The 25,211-nt window shown below is 45.9% G+C and overlaps 1 protein-coding gene across 1 annotated transcript in view; it reads right to left on the bottom strand.

Annotated features, from left to right (window-relative positions):
* LOC145348170 (cell adhesion molecule CEACAM7-like) overlaps positions 1-25,211 on the bottom strand; it is a 47,949-nt gene that overhangs the window by 11,256 nt on the left and 11,482 nt on the right. The window contains exon 2 of the mRNA XM_080196363.1: positions 6,063-6,365. Coding sequence (XP_080052489.1) covers positions 6,063-6,150 — 88 coding nt within the window. The 5' untranslated portion in view covers positions 6,151-6,365. The remainder of the gene's footprint in view (positions 1-6,062; positions 6,366-25,211) is intronic.

The raw sequence follows: 25,211 nt of genomic DNA, 5'->3' as shown, positions 1-25,211 counted from the left end.
TCACAGGGGTTACAGATAGTACGACATGAACCCAAGATCCCTGTTAAGACCGTCCTCGTGTGCAGAACTTGGCTATCAGTCTCTGTTCAGCGACTCTGCGCTGTCGTGTGTCGTGAAGGCCGCCTTGGAGAACGCTTACCCGAAGGTCAGAGGCTGAATGCCCGTGACCACTGAAGTGTTCGCCAACAGGAAGGGAACAGTCTTGCCTGGTGATTGTCGAGCAATGTTCATTCATCCGTTGTCGTAGCGTCTGCATGGTCTCCCCAATGTACCATGCTTCGGAACATCCTTTCTTGCAACGCATCAGGTAGACAATGTTGGCCGAGTTGCAAGAGTATTTACCATGTACCTGGTGGATGGTATTCTCATGTGTGATGATGGTATCCATGTCGATGATCCGGCATGTCTTGCAGAGGTTGCTGTGGCAGGGTTGTGTGGTATTGTGGTCACTGTTCTCCTGAAGGCTGGGTAGTTTGCTGCGAGCAATGGTCTGTTTGAGGTTGTGTGGTTGTCTGAAGGCAAGAAGTGGGGGTGTGGGGATAGCCCTGGCGAGATGTTCGTCTTCATCAATGATATGTTGAAGACTCCAGAGAAGATGTCGTAGCTTCTCTGCTCCGGGGAAGTACTGGACGACGAAGGGTACTCTGTCCACTGTGTCCCGTGTTTGTCTTCTGAGGAGATCGGTGCGGTTTTTCGCTGTGGCGCATCGGAACTGTCGATCTATGAGTCGAGCACCATATCCTGTTCTTATGAGGGCATCTTTCAGGGTCTGGAGGTGTCTGTCACGATCCTCCTCATCTGAGCAAATCCTGTGTATACGGAGGGCTTGTCCACAGGGAATGGCTTCTTTAACATGTTTAGGGTGGAAACTGGAGAAGTGGAGCATTGTGAGATTGTCTGTGGGCTTGCGGTACAGTGAGGTGACTGTCCTTAATGGAGATGCATGTGTCCAAGAATGCAACTGATTCTGGGGAATAGTCCATGGTGAGTCTGATGGTGGGGTGGAATTTGTTGATATCATCATATAGTTGTTTCAGTGATTGTTCACCATGAGGCCAAAGAAAGAAAATGTCATCGATGTATCTAGTGTATAGCATTGGTTGAAGATTCTGTGCAGTGAAGAAGTCTTGTTCGAACCTGTGCATGAAGATGTTGGCATATTGAGGTGCAAATTTGGTCTCCATGGCTGTTCCATGTGTCTGGATGAAAAACTGGTTGTTGAAGGTGAAGACATTGTGGTCCAGGATAAAGCGGATGTCTTGTAAAATTGCATCTGGAAACTGGCAGTTGTCAGCATGGAGTACTGAGGCAGTCGCAGCAATGCCATCGTTGTGGGGGATGTTGGTGTAGAGCGCCGAGACATCCGTTGTGACGAGGAGTGTCCCTGGTTCAACTGCTCCATGTGTGCTGAGTTTCAGTAGGTCTATTGTCAACTTGTCGGACTACACACTTCAACCAGATGAAATCGAAGTTCTTAGCCGAGGGCTCAATTTCTGCCCCAACACCAAAATGGACCCCATCAGTCTTGCAGCGGACACAGAGGAATTCATCAGGCGAATGAGGCTGCGGGAGTTTTTCCACAAACCCCAAGAGGCCTACAGCAAACACAATGAGACAGCCGATGAACCAGAACAACCGACAGAGAGATCCGCAGTGCAACAACCTAAGAGGAAGGAATCCAACTGGACTCCTCCGGAAGGCCGCTGCCCTCGACTGGACTTGTATGCCCAAACCATCAGGAGGTGCGTTAACACCAGATTCATCAACCGCACTCAAGACAGCCCCGAACATCACCCAAGCACAACGCAACGCCATCCACGCTCTCAAGACAAACCACAACATTGTCATCAAACCAGCAGACAAAGGAGGGGCCATCGTCATACTGAACAGAACGGATTACTGTAAAGAAGTGTATCGACAACTAAACAATGAGGAACACTACAGACAGTTACCCACAGATCCGACCAAAGAACACACTCGTCAACTCAACAATCTGATCAAGACCTTTGATCCAGACCTTCAGAGCACCCTCCGTGCTCTCATTCTACGTACTCCCCGCATTGGAGATCTCTACTGCCTCCCAAAGATACACAAGGCAAACACACCTGGCCATCCCATCGTATCGGGCAATGGGACTCTGTGAGAACCTCTCCGGCTACGCCGAGGGCATCCTGAAACCCATTGTACAAAGAACCCCCAGCTTTTGTCGCGACACTATGGACTTCCTACTGAAACTCAGCACACATGGAGCAGTTGAACCAGGGACACTCCTCGTCACAATGGGTGTCTCGGCGCTCTACACCAACATCCCCCACAACGATGGCATTGCTGCGACTGCCTCAGTACTCCATGCTGACAACTGCCAGTTTCCAGATGCAATTTTACAAGACATCCGCTTTATCCTGGACCACAATGTCTTCACCTTCAACAACCAGTTTTTCATCCAGGCACATGGAACAGCCATGGAGACCAAATTTGCACCTCAATATGCCAACATCTTCATGCACAGGTTCGAACAAGACTTCTTCACTGCACAGAATCTTCAACCAATGCTATACACTAGATACATCGATGACATTTTCTTCCTTTGGCCTCATGGTGAACAATCACTGAAACAACTATATGATGATATCAACAAATTCCACCCCACCAGACTCAACATGGAGTATTCCCCAGAATCAGTTGCATTCTTGGACACACGCATCTCCATTAAGGACGGTCACCTCAGCACCTCACTGTACCGCAAGCCCACAGACAATCTCACAATGCTCCACTTCTCCAGTTTCCACCCTAAACATGTTAAAGAAGCCATTCCCTATGCTCAGATGAGGAGGATCGTGACAGACACCTCCAGACCCTGAAAGATGCCCTCATAAGAACAGGATATGGTGCTCGACTCATAGATCGACAGTTCCGATGCGCCACAGCGAAAAACCGCACCGATCTCCTCAGAAGACAAACACGGGACACAGTGGACAGAGTACCCTTCGTCGTCCAGTACTTCCCCGGAGCAGAGAAGCTACGACATCTTCTCTGGAGTCTTCAACATATCATTGATGAAGACGAACATCTCGCCAGGGCTATCCCCACACCCCCACTTCTTGCCTTCAGACAACCACACAACCTCAAACAGACCATTGCTCGCAGCAAACTACCCAGCCTTCAGGAGAACAGTGACCACAATACCACACAACCCTGCCACAGCAACCTCTGCAAGACATGCCGGATCATCGACATGGATACCATCATCACACGTGAGAATACCATCCACCAGGTACATGGTAAATACTCTTGCAACTCGGCCAACATTGTCTACCTGATACGTTGCAAGAAAGGATGTCCCGAAGCATGGTACATTGGGGAGACCATGCAGACGCTACGACAACGGATGAATGAACATTGCTCGACAATCACCAGGCAAGACTGTTCCCTTCCTGTTGGCGAACACTTCAGTGGTCACGGGCATTCAGCCTCTGACCTTCGGGTAAGCGTTCTCCAAGGCGGCCTTCACGACACACGACAGCGCAGAGTCGCTGAACAGAGACTGATAGCCAAGTTCTGCACACGAGGACGGTCTTAACAGGGATCTTGGGTTCATGTCGTACTATCTGTAACCCCTGTGACTTGCCTGGGTTTGCAAAACCTCACTTACTGTACTGTCTGGAGACAATACACATCTCTGTAACCTGTGATCAGTGCTCCTTCCACTCACATTGTCAGCCACTTGAGGTCTTGAACAGCAGGTTAGGTGTAAGAATTCGCATTCTAATCAGTAATCTCTAAACTGTCTGTGCTTTATATGCTCTGTCTGAGGCCAGAACTCTCCATTCACCTGACGAAGGGGCTAACCCCGAAAGCTTGTGAGTCTATTATCAAATAGATCGGTTGGACTAAAACCTGGTGTTGTCAGACTTTTTACTATCTCATTTTCTACAGTCCTTCCTTATCACTGGTATATACTTTTGCTGAGCACTGTGAAAAATTGCTTTGAAAGTCCTCCGCTGTTCCTCAATTGTCCCACCATAAAGTTTTGCTCCCAGTCTATGTTAGCCAGCAGCCCCCCTTATCCAATTGTAGTCTTTGTTTAAGTAGACGAGATTGGTTTGGACTTTACCTTTTCATACTTCATCTGTATTTTAAATTCAATCAATCATACTGTGATTGTTCCTTCTGAGAGGATCCCTAACTGTGAGATTGTTAATTATTCCTGTCTCATCACACAGGATCAGATCTAGGGTAGGTTGCTCCCTCATCGGTTTATTACATATTGTTTGAGGAAACAATTGTGGATACATTCTATGAACTGCTCCTCAAGACTGCCTTGACCAATCAACTGAAGTCCCCCATAATTGCCGCACCATTTTTACATGCGTCAGATATCTCCTTGTTTGTTTGTCCCACTGTGATATTATTTGGCTGCCTATAGACTAGACCTATTAGTGACTTTTTCGCCTTACTATTTCTAATTTCCACCCAAATGGATATAATGCTTTTCTCCTTGGAACCTATATCATCGCTCATTACCACCCTGATGTCATCCTTAAACAGAGCTACAACACCTCCCATACCTTGTGTGTCCTCCCGAATTGTCTGATACCCCTGGATTCTCCCTCAGTGTACCTCAACAGGTGTTTGAGTGGCAACTAGGGATTTTCACAGTGGCTTCACTGTAGTGTTAGTATAAGCCTATTTGTGATACTAATAAAATAACTCAAAACTTGATTCCACTGTCAATCTACTAAACTAAATTTTGTAGTTGCTGGACATCGGAAACAAAATACTCAAAACTCAAATCAGGCAGCATTTCCAGAAACTGAAATAGTGAACATTTTACATTCCAAAAGCTCACTGGCCTGAAATATATTCTCCGCTTCTTTCTACACAATTGCTCAATTTGTCCAACATTTATGCTCAACTGATGACTGGGTGACTTTAATCTACATATGGACTGTGCAAACTACACTAGCAATAATACAGTGACAAATTAATTCCTGAGAATGATTACGGTTTGTTTTGGACCAGCATGTTTGGATAATTTCTCGTGAAAGTGGTGAATTCCTATAAGACGTTATTTAGTAGTGCTATGACTAATTATCTTTTTGGAATAATTCTGCAATTTTAACCAAGGAAACATCTGGATGGAATTGAGTGGTGAGAAGGAAATAAACAGGCTGAATGGGCTGTACAGACTGGATAGAGGGATAGCGTAACCTCTGGCTTAGGGAAGAATGGGTCTAGAACAAGGGCTCACAATGTCAGGACATGGGAGTAGGCCATTTAGGCCTGAAGACTGAATTTTCTTCACAGAAGGCTGTGGAGGCCACAGCACTAAATGTAACTTAAAAATAGGTCTCTAGACACTAAAGGAATTAAGGTGTATGGGGAGAGAGCAACAGTATGGCACTGAGGTAGAGGAACAACCATGATCACACTGAATGGCGAAGCAGGCTAAATGGCCTACTCCTGCTTCCATAGAGACGGTCACCAGTGCAGGCTAGATGATGCCACATTAGAATTATCTTCCTTTCCTCTTAAAGTTTATTTATTCATGAGTCAAGTTGGTTTATGTTAAGACTGGAATGAAGTTACTGTGAAAATCCCCTAGCTGCCACGCTCCGGCACCTGTTTGGGTACATTAAGGGAGAATTTAGCATGGCCAATTCACCTAACCTGCACACCTTTGGGCTGTGGGAGGAAACCAGAGCACCGGAGGAAACCCATGCTGACACGGGGAGAACATGCAAACTCCACACAGACAGTGACCTAAGCCAGGAATTGAACCCAGGTCTCTGGCACTGCACCGCCCCTCATCACTATACTCATGTAGCTTGGCTTAGGAGCAACAAGCTTCAAGTGGGTCTTCTGCACCTCCTCTGGGATATTTGCAGCATCTGGTTTACACAGCTTGCATTTCAATTCTTTTGCCTTCGGGATAAGGCATTTATAGTTTTGTTTTCAGCAAAAACAACTACCACAAATTCTGTGTCACCTTTCTTAAGTTTGGTACAGAGTAATTCATGAGTGGCAACACTTCCAAATGACAATGCAATGAAACTACTTACCAATAAGTTTCAGAATTCTCCTTCCACTCAGTTCTCCTACTGTGATTTTGTAAATTCCTTCGTCTCTAGATGTTACATTCATTACCATCAGAGCGCCAGTGGAAACATTATAATATAAACGAAATTTGAACTGTTCATTTGGCTCCTGCTTGGGCAAATTTGGTACATAATCCAAAATAGTAACAAGGTTTCCATCACTGCCTGTGAACTCCCACAGTACTTCAGTGCTGCTCAGATCTTCATCAATTTCAGGGTCCAGTGAAGGTGATGAACCAACAGCAGCAAGTACTTCTTCCTGCCCAACTGATTGACAAAAGAAAGCAAGTTAAACACTGGCAACGAAACGTCAAGAAAAAACACAACAAATAATTGACTTATTGGGAGCTCAGTGTCTGGATTTCTGAGGGTAGAGGTTCCACGAAGGTTCAGCAATCTGTGACTCTGAAAATAAAGCCTAGTGCTTGGTTTACTCTGTTCCAAGCTTCACTAACGCGTGGCACAAATCTTAATGAATGCTATATTTGTACAGCAGGGTGCTAGTGTTCCGCCACTCTATCTAAATTGACACCTTCCAAGAAATAAGTGACTTTTTCCCCCAACCTAAACTACTTCACATTTATCCACATTGAACTTTAGTAATTTACCATTCTACAACTTTATTAATTTTCTGCACTTACTTGCAGTTCTTTTCTGTATTGACTATCCCCCACAGTGCTTCAATCACATTTATTAATTGTGGATTTTGGCACAATTCAGCAGTCACGGGCATTCAGCCTCTGATCTTTGGGTAAGTGTTCTCCAAGGCAGCCTTCACGACAACGCACAATCGCTGAGCAGAAACTGATAGCCAAGTTCCGCACACGAGGACGGCCTCAACTGGGATTTTGGGTTCATGTCGCACTATCTGTAACCCTCACGACTTGCCTGGGCTTGCAAAATCTCACTAGCTGTCCTGGCTGGAGACAACACACACCCTTTAACCTGTGCTGAACCCTCCCTCCGCTCACATTGTGTGTACCTTTAGGACATGATTACCTGTAAAGATTCGCATTCTAATCATTATTTTGTAAATTGAGTTTGTGTCTTTATATACCCGGTTTGTGAACAGAACTCTGACTCACCTGATGAAAGAGCAGCGCTCTGAAAGCTTGTGGCTTGTGCTACCAAATAAACCTGTTGGACTTTAACCTGTTGTGAGACTTCTTACAATGAACCTTAACCAGCATGTTTTCCGGACTGCAGGAGGAAACCGGAGCGCCCGAAGGAAACCCACACAGAGAAGGGGAGAACTGCAGACTCTGTATGGACAATGACCCAAAAGCTGGCAATCGAACCCGGGTCCCTGGCACTACAAGGAAGCAGTGCTAACCACCATGCCGCTCATATGTTGTCTCTCAACTGATACTGTCAGATGTGCTCAGCTAGTAAGAAATGCAGAACAGAACCATCTATTGTGATCTGAAAGTTGTCTGATTTACCCTTGCTAATTTTTAACACATGCCAAGTTTACTATTCCAGAGTCACACAAAGGTGGGCTGGGTTTCTGAGCCATTAAAGTTACTGAATCCCTCTCAACTGTGACTGCTCTTTGCCAATGGGTAAAAATAATTCCGACCGTTGATCTTCCCTTGAGCCCACCATCTTGGTTCCTCTGGCTGCAGCTTTTCCACTTCCTCAGGCTTAGTTTTCCCTTTTTGCGCAACATGTTCTGGAATGAAGCCAGGACCAAACTACGGAGAACCCACCTCCAAGGCATGTACAATTGAAATCTGATCAAACATGAACACCCAACAATTAAAACTGTGTTTTCCTTAACTGCCCATGTCAGGAGGCAGCAAGGTAGCACAGTGATTAGCACCACTGCCTCAGTGCAAGGGCCAGTGTTCAATGTGACCTAGGATGATCATCCGTGTAGCATTTGCAAGTTCTGTGTCTGCAAGAGTTTTCAGGAGTGTTCTCTTCCTGTTGGGGAACACTTCAGCAGTCACAGGCATTTGCCCTCTGATCTTCGGGTAACCATTATCCAAGATGGCCTTCATGACACACAACAGCACAGAGTCGCTGAGCAGAGACTGATTGCCAAGTTCCACACACATGAAGACAGCCTCAACTGGGAACCTGGGTTCATGTCACACTATCTGTAACCCCCACAACGTGCCTGGGTTTGCAAAATCTCACTAACTGTCCTAGCTGGAGACAATATACATCTCATTAACCTGTGCTTAACCATCTCTCCACTCACATTGTCTGTGCAGACTCTCATTCCAGCCATTATTTTGTAAATTGAGGTTGTATCTTTATATGCTTTGTTTGTGAACTGAAATCCCACTCGCCTGATGAGGGAACAGCGCTCTGAAAGCTAGTGGCTTTTGCTACCAAATAAATCCATTGGACTTTAACCTGGTGTTGTGAGACTTCTTACAGGGTTCTCTCCCACAGTCCAACGATGTGCAGGTTAGGTGGATTGCCCATACTAAATTGCCCCTCAAGTGTCCCAAGATGTGTAGGTTAGGGGGATTAGCAGGGTTAATATGTGGAGTTGAGGGGATAGGGCCTGCATAAGATGTTCTATCAGAGATTCAGTGCAGACTAAATTGGTCAAAGAGTCTCCGAATGCACTGTAGGATTCTATAACTCCGCTGTGACCACTCTCACACTCATTCAGTACAAACTCAATGAGTTCCAGCCACATTTAAACATTTCCTACGACAGTTTCCCAGGAAAAAAACCTTTTCTCCAATTGACATCCTTACCTCCCACACCAATCAGTATAAAAGTGAGGCTGAGGTTTATAAGTTATTTATTAGTGCCACAAGTAGACTTAGATTAACACTGCTATGAAGTTACTGTGAAAATCCCCGTTCAGGTATATGGAGGGAAAATTTAGCATAGCCAATGCATCTAACCAGCACATCTTTCGGACTATGGGAGGAAACCCATGGAGTTATGGGGAAAACATAACAAACTCCAGACAGGGTCATCCAAGGCTGGAATCGAACTCGGGTCCCTGGTGTGGTGAAGCAGCAGTGCTAACCACAGCGCCACCCAAAAAGCAGTTGAGGAACAACATAACGATGAATTCTGGTACATCCACAAATCCACCCACCCCCACGCCCAAGCTCCAATTCAACAGTAATAGAATCCCTACACGGCAGAAGGAAGCCGTTCGGCCATCAAGCTGACCGCCGCCACCGACAACAACAATCTAATCCATGCTCTATCCTCACAATCCCACATATTTACCCTGCTAGGCCCCCTGACACTAAGGACAATTTAGTATGGCCAATCCACCTGCCCGCACATATTTGGAGCGTGGGAGGAAACCGAACACCTGGAGGAAACCCACATGGACATGGAGAGAACATGTAAACTCCAGACAGACCATGATCCGAGGCTGGAATTGAACCCAGGTCCCTAGTGCTCACCACTGTGTCAGCACGCTGCTTTGGTAGCAAAAAGCGGCATTACAAGTTCCTGAGCATAAATATCGAAGATTGCATAGTATAGCAAATGTATAAAAATCTGTCTTGAATGAATTTGAAAGAAAGATTTCATGTTGTTGTACTTCAACTGGATTCTCCACATCATTCATTGTGTCTGGTTTAGAGACTGCCATGCATGCATAATACACCGTCCACATCAAGATGGTTGTCGTGCCTGGTGTAATTTGCCCTTAAAGATGCTGTTGTGAGGGACATCCAACCAAACTCTCTTCAGACGATAAACCCTTCATCTCTAGAAAAACTCTACTGAACTGCCTTCAATGCTACTACATTTTCCTCAAATAAGGGGGCCAAAACTCTGCACAACACTCCAGACGCAGCCTCACCAATGCCTTATATAGTTGCAACAATACTTCCTTACTGTTATATTTTATTCCATTAGCTACAAATGCTAACATTCCATTCGCTTTCTTTTATTATCTGCTGTACTTGCACGCTAGTTTTCTCCGAGCTGGGTGGTATCCACACACTCGCCTGCCACTGCACAGAAACACAGCTCAGCTACGCCTCGAATTCTAATGTTCTCCACTCATCCAAAATACTCCTTACACAACTGCACCTTAGCTTTGACGGCCAACACAAATTCCCACAAAATTTGCTTTCGGGTTGAAGTGAAAATCTTACACCCACAAAACCCAAGTGACTGGTTACAGCCCTGCACCTCCCAAACCCAAGCAACTTGTGGCCGGTTTGTGCTACAGGGACAATTAAATAAACTATCATTGTTTACAAGAGATTGCACAATCGGCACCCATCTTGCTTTGGAACATTATTTGTTTTTTTTTTATTGTCACATGTATTGGGATACAGTGAAAAGTATTGTTTCTAGAGTGTAGGCAAAACATACTGTTCATTGAATATGTGAGAAGGAGAGGGTGCAGAATATGTAGTGCTGCAGTTACAGTTAGAGTGAAGAGGAAGATCAGCTGAATATACGGTGGCTCCATTCAAAAGTCTGATGGCAGCAGAGAAGAAGCAGTTTGAGAGTCTGTTGATACGTGTTAGGTTCGGGCTGTGTGGGGCCTTTGATTATGCTGGCTGCATTGCTAAGGAAACAGGCAAATGTAGACAGCGTCAATGGATGCTATTTTGCACTGTTTTCTCAATATAGAATCACAAGCCATTTTTCTAACGCAATAATCAGATTTAAATTTGAATTATCAACAAGATCTTGAGTGTACAATTTTGATAGGAAAGTCATGGATAGTCAATACAAAGTAGGGGGCACAATTCTTAAGGGGGTGCAGGTGCAGAGGCAGTTGGGAGCGTGTATGTACAAATCATTGATGTAACAGGACAGGTGGCGAGCTGTTGATAAAGTATTTAATATTCTGAGCTTTATTAATGGGAGCATAGTTATACTGAACTTATACAAGACTACTTTGACCTCAGCTGAAGTAGTGTGCTGTTTGGGTGCCACAGGAGGCAGGGTGCGAATACATTGGAGAGAATGCAGAAGAGGTTTACAATAATAGTTCCAGAGATGAGAAACTTCAGTTATGAAGGTATAGAAATTAGGACTGTTCTCCTTGGAAATGAGAAGGCTAAGAGGAGATTCAAGAAAAGGTGTTCAAAACCAGAAGTGAGCTGGACAGATAGGGAGAAACCGGTCCCGCTTGTAAAAAACATAGACAACAACGGGGCACTGACTTATTTGTTTGTTTTGAAAATCACTCTGATACAAAACACTCTGATACTAGGCTGATACCGGAGTTGAAGGGGTTGAGCTATGAGGAGAGGCTGAATAAACTAGGCTTGTACTCGTTAGAGTTTAGAAGAATGAGGGGAGATCTCATTGAGACGTATAAGATGATGAATGGGATGGATAGGATAGAGGTGGAGAGACTCTTCCCACTCAGAAAGGATAGTAGGACTAGGGGGCACAGCCTCAAGATAAAGGGGGGGGGGGGGCGGTTTAGAACAGAGTTGAGGAGGAACTTCTTCACTCAAAGGGTGGTGAATCTCTGGAATTCTCTGCCCGTTGAAGTGGTGGAGGCTGCCTCGCTAAATATTTTTAAGATGCAGGTTGATGGGTTTTTGATAAGCGAGGGGATTAAGGGTTATGGGGAGAGGGCGGGAATGTGGAACTGAGCCACGACAGATCAGCCATGATCTTATTGAATGGTGGGGCAGGCTCGAAGGGCTAGATGGCCTACTCCTGCTCCTATTTCTTATGTTCTTATGTTATGTTCTTAAAAGACTACTTTTCCAGTGAGTGGTTGTAATCTGAAATTTACTGTCTGGAAGGTGGAGGTAGACCCCAGGGGTCGGTGCTGGGGCCTCAGCTATTTACCATTTATATAGATGATCTGGAGGAGGGAACCGAGTGTATGGTGTCGAAATTTGCTGATGACACCAAGATTGGTGGAACGGCAAATTGCGCGGAGGGTGTGGAGAGTCTGCAGAAGGATCTAGATAGGCTGGGCGAATGGGCCAGGAAACGGCAAATGGAATTTAATGTTGGCAAGTGTGAGGTGGTCCACTTTGGTAGGAATAATGGTAGGAAGGATTATTACTTATGTGGCGAAAAACTGCAGCAGGCGACGGTGCAGAGGGACCTCGGGGTCCTTGTGCATGAGTCGCAAAAACCCAGCTTGCAGGTGCAGCAGGTGGTCAGGAAGGCTAATGGGATGCTGGCCTTCATAGCGAGGGGGATTGAATATAAAAGTAGGGAGGTCTTGCTGCGGCTACATAGGGCATTGGTGAGGCCGCAGCTGGAGTACTGTGTGCAGTTTTGGGCGCCGTGCTTACGCAAGGATATTCTGGCCTTGGAGGGAGTGCAGAGGAGGTTTACTAGGCTGATGCCGGAGTTGAGGGGCTTGAGCTATGAGGAGAGGCTGAATAAACTAGGCTTGTACTCGTTAGAGTTTAGAAGAATGAAGGGAGATCTCATTGAGACATATAAGATGATGAATGGGATGGATAGGATAGAGGTGGAAAGACTCTTCCCACTCAGAAAGGACAGTAGGACTAGGGGCACAGCCTCAAGATAAAGGGGGGGCAGTTTAGAACAGAGTTGAGGAAGAACTTCTTCACTCAAAGGGTGGTGAATCTCTGGAATTCTCTGCCTGTTGAAGAGGTGGAGGCTGCCTCGCTAAATATTTTTAAGACACGGGTTGATGGGTTTTTGTTAAGAGAGGGGATTAAGGGTTATGGGGAGAGGGCGGGAATGTGGAACTGAGCCACGACAGATCAGCCATGATCTTATTGAATGGCGGGGCAGGCTCGAAGGGCTAGATGGCCTACTCCTGCTCCTATTTCTTATGTTCTTATTATGTCCAAATCAAGGCAACTTGATTAGAAAGTGTGCAAAGGTATACAGAAAGGCAAGATAATGGTACTAAGCTAGAATGTTTATCTGCAGATCTTGTCTGGTCATGATGAGGTGAAAAGCTTCCTTCTGTGCCAAAACGATTTGGAGATTCTGAAATGTCTGGTTTTACTTCCTAATGTTTTTAACCAGCATCTTTAACCAGGCAGCATTTGCATTAGGCCTATTACAGCTTTAGGAATTGGAACATAGGAATTAAGAGTAGAAGGCGGCAAATTCAGCCCTTCGAGACTGCTCCGCTATTCAATCAAATCAAGGCTGATCTCTCCCTGGTACCAAATCCATCTCCCCAAATCCTTCTTCCCCTTTTTAAAATTAGAAATATATCCATCTCCCTCATGAAACCATTCAACGAATCAGGTTCCACTGTGCTTTGGGGCAACAGGTTCCACAAATTCATCACCCTCTGTGAGTAGTAGTACCTCCTTATCTCAGTGTTAAATCTATCATCTCTCAACCTGTGACCTCATGTTCTAGAGTGCCCCGAGAGCACGGTGACACAGTGATTAACACTGTTGCACACAGCTCCAGGAACCCGGGTTCGATTCCGGCTTCAGACCACTGTTTGTGTGGAGTTTACACATTTTCCCTATGTCGCATGGGTTTCCTCCGGGTGCTCCGGTTTCCTCCCACATTCCGAAAAATGTGCTAGTTAGGTGCATTGGCCATGCTAAACTCTCCCTCAGTGTACCTGAACAGGTACCAGAGTATGGCGACCAGGGGATTTTCACTGTAACTTCATTGCAGTGTTAGTGTAAACCTACTTGTGACATTGATAAATAAACTTTAAACAAGATGTGCAGGTTGGGGGGGGATGACTGAGGTAAATCAGTGGGGTTACAGGGATAGGGCCGAAGCAAAATGTTCTGTCAGTGAGTCAGTGCAGATAAGCCACGCTGAATGGTCTCCTGCTGTTCAATAACTTCAAATTAGAAAATTAATAGGACCCCAACACAAAAAAGCAGCTTCGCAAGATCCTGAAAATAGGTATTAAACTTTGCATAAGATTGTGTATGAAAATCTGTGTATTAAAATACTTTGAGAAAAAGATTGATGCTGTATGTCAGCTGAGTTCTCCACATTATTCAGTGAGTTCCCTGCTCCCCATTTTAGCCATGATGTGGTGTCGTCGTTGAACTGGGATAAACACAGTGAGAAGTCTCACAAAACCAGATTAAAGTCCAGCAGGTTTACTTGTAGGAAAAGCCACTAGCTTTTGAAGTGCTGCCCCTTTGTCAGGTAAACGGGAGTTCTGTTCACAAACAGGGCATATAAAGACAAATTCAATTTACAAGATAATGGTTGGAATGCGAGTCTTTATCGATAAGCAAGTCTTAAAAGGTGCAGACAATGTGAGTGGAGAGAGGATTAAGCACAGGTTAAAGAGCCACGGCATTTTAGGGGTGACTAAACTCGTGTCAGGATGGTTACTGGGTTTTGTAACTTGCCCTTACAAACATGATGTGATGAGTAACACTCGACCGCAGCCGCCCCCTCACAACCTTGCATTGTAATTCGCCCTTACAAACATGACTCCTAGCGACACTCGACCGCAGTCCTCGTCTCCGCTATGTCATAAAACAGTAAAACCACACTTATCTTAACCAATAGACCAAGAAACAATGAGGGAATTAAGCAGCCACTGCACAGAAAAGCAAAGCCGGTGGAAATGAGCCTTTACCAATTCGGTACAAGCGCAGGACTTCAGAAAACCTCCTATCGAGCCCTCTCTGCTCCAGCAGGGAAAGGGTTGGACCCCGGCCCCACCCCCAGGAGGGAGGGGGGAGAGGCTCAAAACCCCATCCCCATTGGGAAACACTGGGATGCGACTTACTGTGAAAGAGCCCCACTCCCGGGTTTCAACTCCGCTGGGACAACACACACACTCGCGCAAAACAAACTCAGTAAGTTCCCGCCACATTTAAACATTTCCTACGACGGTTTTCCGGGAATTTAAAAGAAATCATTTCTCCAATTGACATCCTTACCTCCCACACCGATCAATATAAAGGAGAGACTGAGGGAAAAGCAGCCAAGGAACAACATGACGGTGACTAGCGGTGTATCCGTAATTCTGCAGCCCTGATACAGACACAACACCCCACTCCCGATTCGACCGCAGCGACCCTCAGACTCGCTGCAACAGACTGCAGGCACATTGACAACAGCCGGGCTCCCAGCTGGGTATTTATCAATGAGGGAACTAAACAGCCTTTTTTTTAATATTCAAATCAAAGTCCAATTCAAAGTCTCAACAAGCGAGGCATTCCAGGTCCAAGACAGGACTCTCACTTCCTGTCCTGCCGGTTTCTGAGCCACTGCTGCTCACCACTGCCAGGCTGATCATTCTGGTGGGGATTTTAATTGCATCATCGACAAGGCCGACCGATCCAGCAGGGCTGAAAACAAACTGGACGCTATGTCCAGAGCGCTGCTGGAGATGGTCAAAGATGCCAAGCTGCTCGACGTCTTCAGCAACCCAGCAGACGGAGTGCAGCATAGGTACAAGTGGTCGCGGCCAGATGGGTCTGTCTGCTCCAGGGTCAACTTCATGTTTGTATCCTGCACGCTCACGGTCAGGTCCATCGATGTCAAGCCGGTTTTCTTTTCTGACCACTGCCTCCTGCTGGCTGACTGTCAGCTGGAGGGAAAACCAGGGAGTCCTGGAAGCTGAATGTCAAACCACTGACCCCAGAGAACCTCGAAGTACTCAAGAGGGTTTACCACGATTGGAAGACCGTGAAACCTTATTTGAGTCTCTATTGCTCTGGTGGGAAACCATCAAGGGCAACATCAAGAGGTTCTTCATCCACAAAGGGGTTCAAAAGGCCAGGGAGAGATGGGGGGGCGGGGGGGGATGTCCCAACTCCAAAAAAGCATGCAGGAGCTACTCCAACTGCAGTCGATAGGGGTTGATGTCAAGGAGGATCTCTGGGAGGTGAAGAGCCAGCAAGCCTCGCTCTTTGCCTCGAAGGCCTCCAAGGTCATCTTCCGGTCCAGGGTTCACTCCGTGGAGCAGGACGAAAAGTGCTTGCGTTTCTTTTTCCAGAAGGTGCACAGAGAAACCTCTGATCAGCAGCCTGAAGGAAGAAGTTGGCTCTGTAAGTCGCAGATCGCACTCTGACATTGAGGATCTGCAAATCCTTCTGTGCCAGATTGCATGACCTGAAGCCAACAGACAGCACAGCCTCCCAGTCTTTCCCATCATCTATCACGCAGGTCTTAGACGACGACGAGCGGGAGACCCTGGACAGACCAGTATCTCTTGATGGGCTGAGTCCTTTCAGAAGGGTAAAGCTCCCTGAAACGGCAGCTTACCAGCTGAGTTTTACTCGGCGTTGTGGGAGTTGATGGGCCCAGACCCACTGGAAGTATACCAGAGTATGCTTCTGGAAGGCAGCATGTCAGAATCCATGAGGAAAAGCATCATTACCCTCATCTACAAGCAGAAAGGGGAAAGAAGTTAGAAATTGGCGACCTATTTCACTATTGAATGTGGACTATAAAATTCTGGCCAAGGTCACCGCCAACTGGGTCAGTGATCCATCCTGATCAAACCTGTGCTGTAAGCGGCAGAAAGATCTCCGATATCCCCGAGTAGCGCTAGGCTACGATCGCCTACGCGCAGGACAGGCAGGTGGATACGTGTCTCATCAGCCTAGACCAGGAAAAGGTGTTTGACAGAATATCACACAGCTACATGATGAATGTGCTCTCCAAAACGGGCTTTGGGGAGGGAATCCGCAATTGGATCCAGCTGCTCTACACAGACATCAGTAGCGTAGTTTCAGTCAACGGGTGGGAATCAGATAGCTTTCAAATCAGGTCTGTCCTCTCTCCTCCGTCCTTTTTGTGTGTTGCATTGAACCCTGTGCCGAGGCCATCAGAAGCGACCCAGGCAGTGGAGGCACGCAGGTCAAAGCCCCCCTTATACATGGATGACGTAGCTGTCTTCTGCTCGGACCCCTTTGTCTGTTTGCAGGCTCCTCCAAGTCTGCGAGCAGTTTGAGCTGGCCTCGGGAGCCAAAGTCAATCAACGCAAAAGCGAGGCCATGTCCTCTGGGAACTGGGCTGTCAGATCCTTTGTCCCCTTCACTGTCAGGGCAGATTACCTTAAGTTGCTGGGGATGTGGTTTGGAGCGGCAGGGGCATGCGCCAAAAACTGGGACGAGTGCATTGCCAAAGCCAGGCAAAAACTGGGCTTGTGGGAGCAACGTTCCCTCTCCATGACAGGAAAAAACCTGGTGACCCGGTGCAAGGTGCTGTCCATGTTGTTGTACGTAGCGCAGCTGTGGCCCATCGCCAAACCCTGTGCAGCAGCAGTGACCCAGGCCATCTTCAAATTTATCTGGAGATCAAAGATGGATCGCATCCAGAGGGAAGCGATGCACGAGTCTCCAGAGAACAGAGGGAAAAACATTCCTGACACCGCCCTCATTCTGATGGCCACCTTTGTGTGCGGCTGCATCAAGTTGTGTGTAGATCCACGGTACACTAACAGCAAGTGCCACTACTTTTTGAGGTTCTACCTGTCCCAAGTGTTGTGGAGGATGGGTCTGGCCACACTGTTGTGGATAGCTCCAAGTAGTTGGGCCGTACCTCAGCACCTGTCCTTTGTGGAGAAGTTTTCCTGCAAACATACCTTTGAACGCACGGCAATCAAGCAGCGGTCCTCGAGCGGTTCCCTCAAGGCCCTGAGGGAAACAGGAGATGGCGGATCCTGTCGGACCGTCAGTGTCATCTGGCAGAATGCCTCATCACCTAAACTCTCAAACAAGCACCAAGACCTGGCTTGGGTGGTGGTGAGAAGGGCACCCCCCATCAGATCCTTTTATGCACACTCAAAGTCTCAACATCACCATGCGCTGCCCTCAAAGCGGCTGCGGGTGTGATGAGACGGTCACAGACCTCATTGTGGAATGTGCTTTTGCAAAGAAGGTCTGGAGTGAGATGCAGTGGTATTTGTCAAGGTTCGTCCCAAGCAGCTCGGTGTCACAGGACTCTGTGCCCTAAGGGCTGTTTCCAGGGACTCACGCCGAGACAAGTATCAACTGCTGCTGGAGGACCATCAACTCGGTGAAGGACGCACTTTGGTCCACCCAAAGTGTGCTGATCTTCCAGAGCAAAGATTTGTTCTCGACCAAGTGTTACAGACTGGACATTCCAAGGTCCAAGACTATGTGCTGAGGGACGCGCTCAAGCTTGGGACAGCCGCCGCAATGGGACAATGGAGAAAGGCCACACTGTAAAGCTTTTGCATCCAAGGCAGACCGAGGGCCCGGGAACTGCAGAATACCCTCGGCCCAGCGTATCTATGTGTCAATCTGAAAAATAACAGGACACAGTAAAATCTGAGGCATGTATGTAGTTTTATGCAATGAAATGTAATGAATGTAATGTCGTGTAAATAAACAATTCTTTTTTGCACTTTGTAATTTTTCGATCTGTCATTTGACAATTGTTTATTTCAGAGTTTTTTTTAAATGAAAAAAAGTGTAGCATCGACATGTTGTACTTGGTTGATGTCAGAAGGTTACATCGTGGCTACATCTGAAGCAATTTTTAAAAGCGCTAGTGAACCTTTTTTTGCCTGCAAGAGGAGTAAACAATGCCCCAGTTTAATATCACGGGTGGAATTTTCCCAGAAAAATTTGAAGTGTGAAACGGGTGACAGAACCTCCTGTTTTCTCACCCATTTTTCCAGTGAGACAAGTAACAATTATATGGCACTGAAAGGCTGTAATGTGATCCCTACCAGTAAGGCGAATGGGTGAAGCCAGCTGCAGCCTGCTTGGGCACCACTGTACTGGTGCGCTGATCTCCCAGTATACTGTGTCCATAGTGTACATGGTACACTGGGAGATCTGTCAAACACCCCCAACCCCCATCGCTGAGCTCCTGTCCCCAACAACCAGCCCCATACCCGTCCCCCCAACCGATACAGCATTCTCCCTTCTCCTCTCCCATATGTTAGATGGCACCTCCGACTGTGTAGCACGCCAATCTTGCTGGTGTCAGTTGAGATTCTGTTATTTTAATTACTTATCCCTGATGCATGATTTGATTGTTAACCTTGCAATTTTATTTGGTTTCACAGTGAAGAGCTAATTTGGGCTTCCTTTTGACTTAGTTTCAGCTCCCTACTTTGAATTGCTTTCCTCCTTCTGCCCCTTAAGTGACTTCTTATGCTCAGTGATTTTAACTCCATCTCAGTTCATCACATTCTGTCCTCTGAACTCAGTGCCCTCCTGTCCTCCCTTAATATCGCCCTCCATAGAAATTGCCACATGGCTTTGCTACTACCATTTTACCAATTACACATGAGGAAGGCTATTTCAGATCATTATTATCTTCCATGTACATCCCTCTTCCCCATCCCAACCGTAAACATTCTTCCTTCTATATCTATCCTGGGGGAGAAAACTATCTCCCAATTTAGTTTTCAATGTCTTTTAAATGGGCTGTTTGTGCTGCTGGTGCATCCAGTAAATGAACTGATTGGTTTTTGCGCATGCGTGGACAAGCACGCCTACACAGATTGAGATCAGCAATCTTGTATTGCTAATGGATGCTGTGTTCTCAGTTTGTTTTATTTTACAAGTGCCAATAGCTTGATGCTGTAGGTACCGTGTCATTTCCAAGTCAAGAACCAGTGACGACCACACATGCACCTTGCTGTACAAACAGCCACAGATATAACTTACACGAGCTGCACTGGCTGCAAACACAGCTGTATATATAACAGAACTGAAAATGTGTCATAGGAAGCAATAAAACGAAAGGAAATCACCCGGGTGAAGATTACTATTGCATTTTATTCTGAACAAAGTAATCCTTCCTGGTTCCAAAGGCCACTCTCTGGGATGGTTAACTTAATTTTGTTAAGGTAACATTTCAAGTCTGAATGTCTCTTCACCAGAGCTTGGATGAGATTTATATTGTTGTCGGGGGTGGGGTTGAGTTGTAAAGGCTGGATAGAGGGCCAGCACTAGGTGGAGGCTATGGAGAGAATGACAAAAATGTTGTGCATAAAAAGACAAAGGAAATGGTAATGGTGGTGATCATGGCTAAGAAAGGTGCTTGCTGACAGTGGCTCATTAAGAGATCAGGTTGCATTAGTGGCAGAACAAAGGTGAGTAGTGTGTCGAAAGACAACTGGAAGAAGGATCAAATGATCCTGGTGGGGTGGGGAGACGATGGTGAGAGAGAAATAGATAGAAGTTGGGATGAAAAGGAGAAGGGGAAGGAAAATTAAACAAAGGACAAAATAAAAATAGACAAATAAAAGTGGGGTGAAAGTGGAGGAGATAGCTTTCAGTATTAAGTTGTTAATACTGTTAAGACCAGAAGGCTAATCAGAAGAGGTGCTGCTGTTCCTCCAATTGACGTTGGGTTTCACCAGAACATTGCAGCAGGCCAAGGATGGACATGTGGACGTGAGAATAGGATGGTGTGTCAAAATGGCAAGTGACAAAAGGACCAAGATGGTGTGTTGACGATGGCATTGCTGCAACTGCCTCAGTACTCAGACAACTGCCAATCTCCAGATGTAATTCTACAACTCATCTGCTTCATCCTGGGCCACAATATCTTCACCTTCAACAACCAGTTTATCATCCAAACACACGGAACAGCCATGGGGACCAAATTCGCACCTCAAAGATGCTTGAAAATGAGAAATGAACTCAATAACAATTATTAATCATTGGATACAAACTGGAAATTGTTTGACAATGCTCAGAATGTTTCACCTTCAATGACTGTGCTAGGACACACAATTGTCTATGCCCAACTCTCCGATTTGGCTTATGTGACAAAGAAGATAACTGAGTAGGCTTACAATGTTCCACAAAGTAGTTCATGATTCAGCTACTGTTGATATCCCACATTTCAAATGAGAAAACACCAACACCAGCCTCTGCAATGCCATACACAATCATCTGTACAACTTCATATCAAATATCAGAACAGATTACAAAAAAAAACTCCACCTCTCCTGCAAGAAAAACAACCAACCGAGCACTTTACAGGCACAGAGACATGGAAAGGGCCGGGGGGTAGAGGGGAACAAGATCAAATAACATGGATATCATATCATCAAGGAAATTATGTAGCACAACAATGTATAGATATTATTCTGAGATTGAGAATCCGTTGCGAACAAATTGCAGAAAAGGGGCAGATTTAGAAAGAGGAGCAATGAGGAAAATTAATTCAGATAGAGATGTAAATGTAACCACCAGAAACAACTCCCCTCTCACTTTTATGCACAAACCTTTATTTGTTAAATGATATCTTTGCTGTAATCTTTGCAATGTTGGATAGTCTTTGACTAGTGATTTAGATGGAGAGTAGAACACTTCCTTACGTGGTTTTAAAGTTTTTATTTATCAGTCACAAGTAAGGCTTACATTAACACTGCAATGGAATTACTGTGAAATGCACTAGTCGCCAGAATCGGGCACCTGTTCGGCGCCAATACCTCTAACCCGCACATCTTTCGAACGGTGAAAGGAAATTGGAGCACCTGGAGGAAACCCACCAGACACGGGGAGAACATGCAAACTCCACATAGACAGTGACCCAAGGCAGAAATCGAACCCGGGTCCCTGGCACTGCGAGGTAGCAGTGCTAACCACCATTCCATTAATGGTCTGGCCAAGGATGGATTGTTAAACCAGCCAGTTGTTATGGGAAGAAGTCACTGCATTTTAACATTAGGGACAATGACTAAACACTTGGACAAACATGGTTTCAGACTTAAGAATAGACAGGCATAGGATAGGCAGTAGAGTAACAGCTCATTCTGCCCATCCAGCCCAGTGACTTTTTATGTTCCACATGAGCCTCCTCCCACTATTCCTCACCTAAATCTACCATTATAATCATCAATTCCTTTCTCTCTCACATGCTTACTTAGCATCACTTTGAATAAATCCATAGCACTTTTCAACTCTGCCCTATGGTAACGAGTTTCTCATTCTCACCAGTTTCTACTGAACTTGCTATTAAATTTTTTTGGTGACTATCTTATGTTGATGGCTTCCAGTTATGCCTTTCCTCACAAAAGAAAATGTTCACTATCATACAAATTGAACTTTCATCAACGTCAATTAGATCATCCTTACTTGCTAAACAGCATAAGGAGCAAGTAACAGAGCTAAGCAATCCCCCATAAGCAATGGATCAGATACAAGCTCTCCAGTCCTGCCACATCCAACCATGAATAGTGATGGAAAAGCAAATATCTCACTGAAAAAGCAGGCTCCACAAATATGCCCAATGATAAGGGAACCCAGCACATTAATGTGCAAAACCAAGGCTGAAGCATTTGCAACTATCTTCAGCCAGAAGTGCCAAGTGGATAATCACCCTTGGCCCTTTCCTAAGACCTCCAGGGTCACAAATGCCAATCAGCCAATTTGATTCCACAATATTCCCATCCTCAATGATGAAGGAGCCCATCAATTCAAAAGATCAGACTGAAGCTTCACTAGACTCTTGAGCCTGATGTATCAAGTAGAAGATCTATCTTGGCCTCCTCTGGAGGTCCCCAGCACGACGGGAGTCTTCAGCTAATTTGATTCACTCCATTGATATCAAGAAATGGCTCAAGTCACCAGATACTATAAATGCTATAAACCCTGACAATAGTCTGACAAAAGTATTGAAGACTTGTGCACCAGGACTTGCCACAAACCCCGCTAAGCTGTTCTAGTAGATTTTCCTCTGGGTGCTCGGTTTCCTCTCAGTCCGAAAGATGTGCTGGTTAGGTGCATTGGCCGTGCTAAATTCTCTCGAACAGGTGCTGGAGTGTGGCTACTGGGAGATTTTCACAGTAACTCCACTGCAATCTTAATGTAAGCCTACTTGTGACACTAATAAATAAACTTTAGACAATGTTCAGGCGGTTGGGATATTTCACTTGACTGGAGAGCAAGGGACCAGGGCAGGGCTTTATTTACCTTGTGTGCGCAGGTCTCATGCTTCCAAACAGTCAGCGCATGAGCGCAGCCTCCACAAAGTCCCTGACTGGACAACTGGATCCTGAGGCCAACACGACGCTGCATGTTGAACCAATCAGCGCGGTGCATGGTCGGTCCATTCATAAAAAAGGAATCCCCACCGTGGGCATGCACCGGGGTGAACTTTGGTTCACAGCAATTGAATTTTCAAACAACGCTTCAACAGTTCTATTTACCGGGCACTCCTTACCGAATTTTTTTTTAAAATCACACCCACCCACCACCCCCCCAATCCCTTACCTCCTCCTCCTCCTCCAAATGAGCTGAGCAGAGAGGCTGAGGAACAACATGACGGTATCATAGAATCACAGAAAGCCTACAGCACAGAAAGAGGCTGTTGGCCCATCGAGTCTGCACCGACCAAAATCCCACCCAGGCCCTACCCCCATATCCCTACATATTTCCCCACTAACCCCTCTAAGCTACGCATTTCAGGACACCAAGGGCAATTTTAGCATGACCAGTCAACCTAATCCTCACATCTTTGGACTGTGGGAGGAAACCGGAGTACGCGGAAGAAACTCACGCAGACACGAGGAGAATGTGCAAACTCCACACCGAGAGTGACCCAAGCCAGGAATCAAACCCAGGTCGCTGGAGCTGTGAAGCAGCAGTGCTAACCACTGTGCTACCATGCCGCCCTAAAACTCATCTCAGCCAACTCCCGGTGCCAGTCCAATTGCCAAGCTGTGGCACTACCGACAGAGAAGCCTCCCCTCTGGGCGGGCTCTGCAGGTTGAGCGAATGTACACAGGGCGGCCTTTATTCTGACTGACTGAACATTAGAAATTTCTTTCATAATTACAAAAAACAGAAGTGGCTGGTTTCAACAGGTTCATATTGATAAAGAACATACCCAGAGCAAATGAGGCGGGGGGGGGGGGGGGGGGGGGGAGAGAGCGGTGGTGGGAACGACAACAGAAATTGTTGGAGAAACCCAGTCAGTTTGTCAGACCTGCTGAATTTCTCCAGCATTTCTTCCTTATGCTTAAAGTTTATTTATTCGTCAAAGGACTTACATTAACACTGCAATGAAGTTACTGTGAGATTCCCCTAATTGCCACAGTCCAGCACCTGTTCAGGTCAATGTACCTAACCAACGTGTCTTTCAGAATGTGGGAGGAAACCAGACAGCCCGAAGGAAACCCACGCAGACACTGGGAGAACATGCAGATGGTGACCCAAGCCAGGAATCGTGAGGCAGCAGCACTGTGCCATCCCAGATTCTAGCATCTGCAGTATTATACCTTTAGTAGGTGGCACAGTGGTTAGCACAATGCCGAGGACCCAGGTTCAATTCCCAGCTTGGGTCACTGTCTGTAAAACATGCTGAGTTGCATATGTTGGCCATGCTAAATTCTCCCTCGGTGTACCTGAACAGATGCCAGGGTGTGGAGACAATGGGATTTTCACAGTAACTTCATTGTAAGCCCACTTGTGACACAAAAATAAATATTTTTTTAAAAAAAACTTTCACAAATGGGGATCCCTGGCTCAAATCTCACTATGGGTATATATGTGTAATTCATTAAAGATGGCAGTACAAGTGCAGAGGGTTTTATAACTTGATCTGTCCACTTCTCCTCCAAATCAGCTCCAACACAAGCCAAAGCCTAAAGCCTTTGCATGTACACATCACTGCAATGCCCAATTGGACAATCAGAGCCTGATGACAAAATGACAGCCACCTGTCCACAGACTCCATCTGTATTTCCCACTGCCTCAGAAAAGCAGCCAGCATAATCAAGGACCCCAGACATACTCACTTCCATCCAGAAAAGATACAAAAATCTGAAGTCACACACCAACTAACTCAAGAACAGATTATTTCCTGCTGCCATCAGACTTTTGAATGGACCTCCATATTTTATGTAATAGTTGTTCATCTAATATGGTTTATCTTTCTCTACCTGCTAGCTATGGCTAATGCTACTATCTGCACCTTCTTTCCTTCTCTATGTACGATATGCTTTGTCTGTATGGCACGCAAGAAACAATACTTTTTACTGTATACTAATACATGTGACAATAATAAACCAAATCAAATGATGCACGTGAAACTGAGTTCCAGATCATGGCTCGTCCCTTCTATTGCACATAAATAAAGAAGGCTGAGACCCTCATTCATGCCTATGTTACATCTAAATTCGACAATTCCAGTGCACTCCAGGCTGATGTCACACATTCCCATATCTGTCCCTCTCCAGTATTTCCCTCTCCCTTGCTTTCTCCCCATATCTATTTCACTGTGGATTAACCATATCCATGTTTCAAGATGGCGCCAGAGCTT

The sequence above is a fragment of the Carcharhinus amblyrhynchos genome, chromosome 9 (genome assembly GCF_965287045.1).
Source record: "Carcharhinus amblyrhynchos chromosome 9, sCarAmb.v2.hapA, whole genome shotgun sequence".
In the NCBI taxonomy this organism is placed as follows: Eukaryota; Metazoa; Chordata; class Chondrichthyes; order Carcharhiniformes; family Carcharhinidae; genus Carcharhinus; species Carcharhinus amblyrhynchos.
This window is presented reverse-complemented; position numbering and strand designations above follow the sequence as displayed.